The sequence below is a fragment of the Carlito syrichta genome, unplaced genomic scaffold (genome assembly GCF_000164805.1).
Source record: "Carlito syrichta isolate Samal-C Ts95f unplaced genomic scaffold, Tarsius_syrichta-2.0.1 Scaffold305212, whole genome shotgun sequence".
Classification (NCBI taxonomy): domain Eukaryota; kingdom Metazoa; phylum Chordata; class Mammalia; order Primates; family Tarsiidae; genus Carlito; species Carlito syrichta.
The window spans coordinates 20,872-25,566 of NW_007249308.1; the positions used below are offsets into that span (position 1 = coordinate 20,872).

A 4,695-nucleotide genomic window follows, 5' to 3' on the forward strand; every position below is an offset into this window, starting at 1 on the left:
TTATTTATTGTAGAGATGAGGTCTCGCCAAGTTGCCCGGGTGGGTCTCGAACCCGCGGGCTCAGGCAATCCTCTCACCTCAGCCTCCCAAAGCACAAGATTACAGGCTGAGCCACTGAACCTGGCTTCCCTCCTTCTTAGAAGGATGCTTGTGATTCCTTTACCCCCCCCAACCCCCTCCCGGTAATCCAGGATAATCTTCTCATTTAAGATTCTCAATTTAATCATATCACCATGTAAAATAACATATTCACAGGTCCTGAGGGATAAGGGCATTTTTGGAGGCTGCAGGAAGTTTATTCAGCCTTTCACACTTGATAGAGGCAGCTGTTATTACCATGGGGTATCTCAGGTCCAGGAAGCACTTAGCATAACAAGCGCTGACTAAAATGGATGCTGCTGTTTCAAAATTTGCCACCATTCAGTAAATCCAATTTAAGAAACATTTCTTGGTTTGATAGAAAATGAAATCTCATTTTAGTTTGAATTAGCATTGGCAGTCAAGTTGTAAGTGGATAAATTGTGTACCCCTCAAAGTTCAAATGTTGAAATTCTAACCCCCAGTACCTCAGAATGTGACTGAATTTAAAGATAGGATCTATATAGTAGTAATTAAGGTAGAAATGAGGTCATTAAAGTGGGTCCTAATTCCATATGAATGGTGCCCTTCTAAGAAGAGGAGATTAGGACACAGACACATACAGAGGAAAGACCTGGTAAAGACCCAGGGACAAGCAGGCAGCCACCTGCAAGCCAGGCAAAGAGACCTAAGATCAACCTTACTCACACCTTGACCTTGGACTTTTGGCCTCTAGGACTATGAGAAAATACAATTTTGTTGTTTAAGCCCCCCTAGTCTGTGGCACTTTGTTATAGCAGCCCTAGCAAACCAACACAGAGGTGAACATTTTTCATATGTGTGTTTTCTACCTGAACCTCCTCTCTGACAGTTGTTCATCCATATTCTTCTTTCCAATCATTACTTGGGTTGTGGCAGAGAGGGGCTGAAAACAGTTAAAATTATTCTTTTTAAAAATCAACCTGCAATCTACAAACCTGCTAGACATGGAACATGAGAAAAACCAGAGAGCCAAAAGTCACTTTCCTGTAAATGCAAGATAGTAATTGATTCACAACCTTACCCCCCATCCTCTCTTTGTGAAGTTATCAGTTTACAACTCCTGCTTGTCATGTATATCCTGTAAACAACTTGGTCTTTGAAAATCTGTTTCTGCTCATCACAACCTTGCAAATCCCAAAAAAATGTATAACCATATAACCTGACCCCTCCATTACCTAAACTAACATGTAAAACCCTTCTCTTCTTTCTCCAGGTTGCTCAACCTTAGAGCATTAGCTTGCTGATGCATGCTGGTGCCAATAAACACTGCTTCCTAATTAGCTTAAGTGTCACAGTCTCTCTGTTTTCCGGCAACGGGGTCATCACATCCTTATTTTCAGACTGACCAATAGACTAAACAATTTCTTTCTTTCTTTCTTTCTTTTTCTTTCTTTCTTTCTTTCTTTCTTTCTTTCTTTCTTTCTTTCTTTCTTTCTTTCTTTCTTTCTTTCTCTTTCCTTCTTTTTTGAGTCAAGGTCTCACTCTATCACCCAGTCTGGAATGCAGTAGCATTCATGTTTCACCACAGCCTTGACCTCCCAGGCTCACGTGATCGATCCCCCTGCCTCAGACTTCCGAGTAACCAGGACTACAGACATATGCCATCACAACCAGCTAATTTTTTAATTTTTTGTAGAGACGAGGTCTTACTATGTTGCCCAGGCTGGTCTCAAACTCCTGGGCTCAAGAAATCTTCCCTCCTTGGCCTCCCAAAGTGCTAGAGTGACAGGCACGAGCCACTGTGCTCAACCAAGACCAACCCATTTCTTGAAAAGCACACAAAAACTCTTCCTCTGTCCAAACTCATGTTTTATGTTGCAGGACAAGGAATGATTGGACAGCAATAGAAAGTCAAAATTGCAGAGAAACTGTTTCCTGGGTAATTTTTTAGTTTCTTGGATTTTTGCCTGAATCTGAAATGGGCCTCAGAATCATGCAGTGCAGACACTCGGTACCTGAACAGCAAACTGAAGAAGCAGGTGATCAAGCAGGCACTGATGGTAAAGATATAGGCCAGCTGCATATTGTAGGATGCTCTGCTGTTCCCATGCTGGATCGTAGAGTTGGTATAAAAGCCGTAGTACATCACTGTGTCCCTAAAATAGCCCTGAGAGCAACAACAAACCCTAGGTCAGATGAATCTCTTGAGAAAACGGTAAATGACTGTTGTCAGCAGAGTTGATCTCTTCTAAACGCAAGAAGCTTGGCCCAGTCCATTTAAACATTTAGTTTTCCAGGAATGAGGCACCAGAGGCCACCAAGAACCTAGACATTTTGTTACCAGGCTCTTGGACTTGGAAAGGAATCCCAAACTAACACAACTTTATAATGGAGGCATTGGACTGTCACCACCTGGACTCAGTGACCAAGCAAAACTTCACCAAGAGCAGGACAGTCAGGCGCTATTTGTCTCTGTCACCTAGTAAGCACTAGGGTCAAACATGCTTCCTAGGGAACAAGTTGAACCTTTAGGTCTACATTTTGGTTCACAGGAAATAAGAAACTAGACAAACACATTAAAGGGACCATGAGGAGATAATCAGACCATTCCAGAAGGTAGAACAGGACAACCAGCCCAGTTTCTGCCACAAGCCAGTGTCAGGAAAAAAGGGGACTGGGTTGGAGAGATTAGTCTAGGTTAATTAAGGTTTAAGGGGAAAAACAACAGAATGCAAAGTCTGGATTTTTTACTGGATCCTGAACAAGCAAGCTAAAAATGACACTTTGGGGAAAACTGGAAAAATTTGAATATGGTTTGGATTTTGATGATGTTTACTAATTTCTGAAATTTTGTTAAGAATGATAATGGTCTTGTGACTGCAAGACAGGGTCCTTATTTTCAGAGACGCATGTTAAAGAAGTTAAGAATACAATGTTTTGATGTTTGTACTTATTTAATTTTTTTGAGTCAGAGTCTCACTCTGTTGCCCAAGCTGGAGTGTAATGGCATAATCATGGCGACCGCAGACTTGACATGCTGGGCTCAGGTAATCCTTCCACCTCAGCCTTCCAAATAGCTGGGACTACAGGTGTGCACCACAATCCCCAGCTAATTTTTTTTTTTTAATTTATTGGAGAGAATTCCAACTCTTGGGCTCAGGCAATTCTTTTGCCTCAACCTCCCAAAGTGCTGAGATTACAGGTGTGAGCTACCATGCCCAGTTCTGTAATTTAGTTTAAGAAATGCTTCCAAAAATAGTAAGAAAACAAATATGACAATTTTACATCTCCATAGTGGATATATGGGTATTTATTATACTACTCTGTATTTTTCATGTAAATTTCATGTTTGAAATTTTTCATAATAAAGTATTTCCTATATACAAATATATAAAATATACATAGTAATGAAAAAAAAGAAGGAGAAATTTACACAGTAATTCCATTTTAATGCATCTACTCAAGGAAAGATTTTTCTTTTTGAGTTGGGGTCTCACTCTGTCACCCAGACTGGAGTGCAGTGGCCGCTCCCGGCCACCGCAGCCTCGACCTGCTGGGCTCCGGCGATCCTTCCGCCTCAGCCTTCCAAGTAGCCGGAATTACAGGCATGCGCTACCACGCATGGCTGATTTTTTGATTTATTATAGAGATGAGGTCTCGCCAAGTTGCCCAGGCAGGTCTCGAACCCGCGGGCTCAGGCAATCCACTCACCTCAGCCTCCCAAAGGCGCAGGATTACAGGCTGAGCCACCAAGCCCGGCTCAAGGAAAGATTTTTAAAGAGAAAGAAAAAAAGACAAATGAAAGAACCTTAAACATTCTACTTCAGGGATCATCAAACTTTTTTTGTTTTTGGTTTTGTTTTTCTTGTAGCGAAGAAGTCTCCCTATGTTGCTCAGGCTGGACTCAAACTCCTGGGCTCGAGGGATCCTCCCGCCTCAGCCTCCTTAGTAGCTGGGACTAGAGGTGCATAGAGGTGCATGCCACCTCTGTAAAGAACTATATAGTACATATCTTTGGTTTTCTAGGTCATGGCTTCTGTGGCAGTGACTCAACTCTTAAGCTGTATTATGAAAACAGCATAAACAACACATAAACAAATGGGTGTGGCTGTGCTTCAAATGGACTTTATTTATGGACACTGACTTGTGAATTTCATATAATTATCACATTACACAAAATGTTCTTTTTTTGCTTCTTGTTCAACCGCTTAAAGATGTAAAAAACAATCTCAGTTCTCAGAGGGCCCGAAAACAGAAGGTAGGCTCGATATAGCCCTCAGGCTATAGTTATTCAATCCCTGCTCTACAAAATCTCAGTAGTGGAAATCCCTTGAAGAAGGTAATTCACAAGGCAGGTGTTAAATGCTTCACTAGAGAGCTGGGTAAATACATTCTGAGGCAGAAAGATCACTTGAGCTGGGAGTTTGAGACCAGAATGGGCAGACTTTGCCTCTTAGAAATAAATAAAAATTAAACAAATAAATAAAAAATTTAAAAAATAGGAAAAGATACCCATCACATATTGTTAGGTGAAAGAAAGTTGTAAACTGGGCTCAGTGGCTCAGCCTGTAATCCCGTGCCTTTGGGAGGCTGAGGTGAGTGGATTGCCTGAGCCCGCGGGGTCGGGGCCCGCCT

General features: G+C 41.7%; 1 protein-coding gene across 1 annotated transcript in view; it reads right to left on the minus strand.

Moving 5' to 3' along the window:
• The window catches only part of TMC5 (transmembrane channel like 5), a gene marked incomplete at its 3' end in the record, with an annotated part of 30,081 nt that overhangs the window by 18,182 nt on the left and 7,204 nt on the right, over positions 1-4,695 (minus strand). The window contains exon 5 of the mRNA XM_008061348.1: positions 2,076-2,227. Coding sequence (XP_008059539.1) covers positions 2,076-2,227 — 152 coding nt within the window. The remainder of the gene's footprint in view (positions 1-2,075; positions 2,228-4,695) is intronic.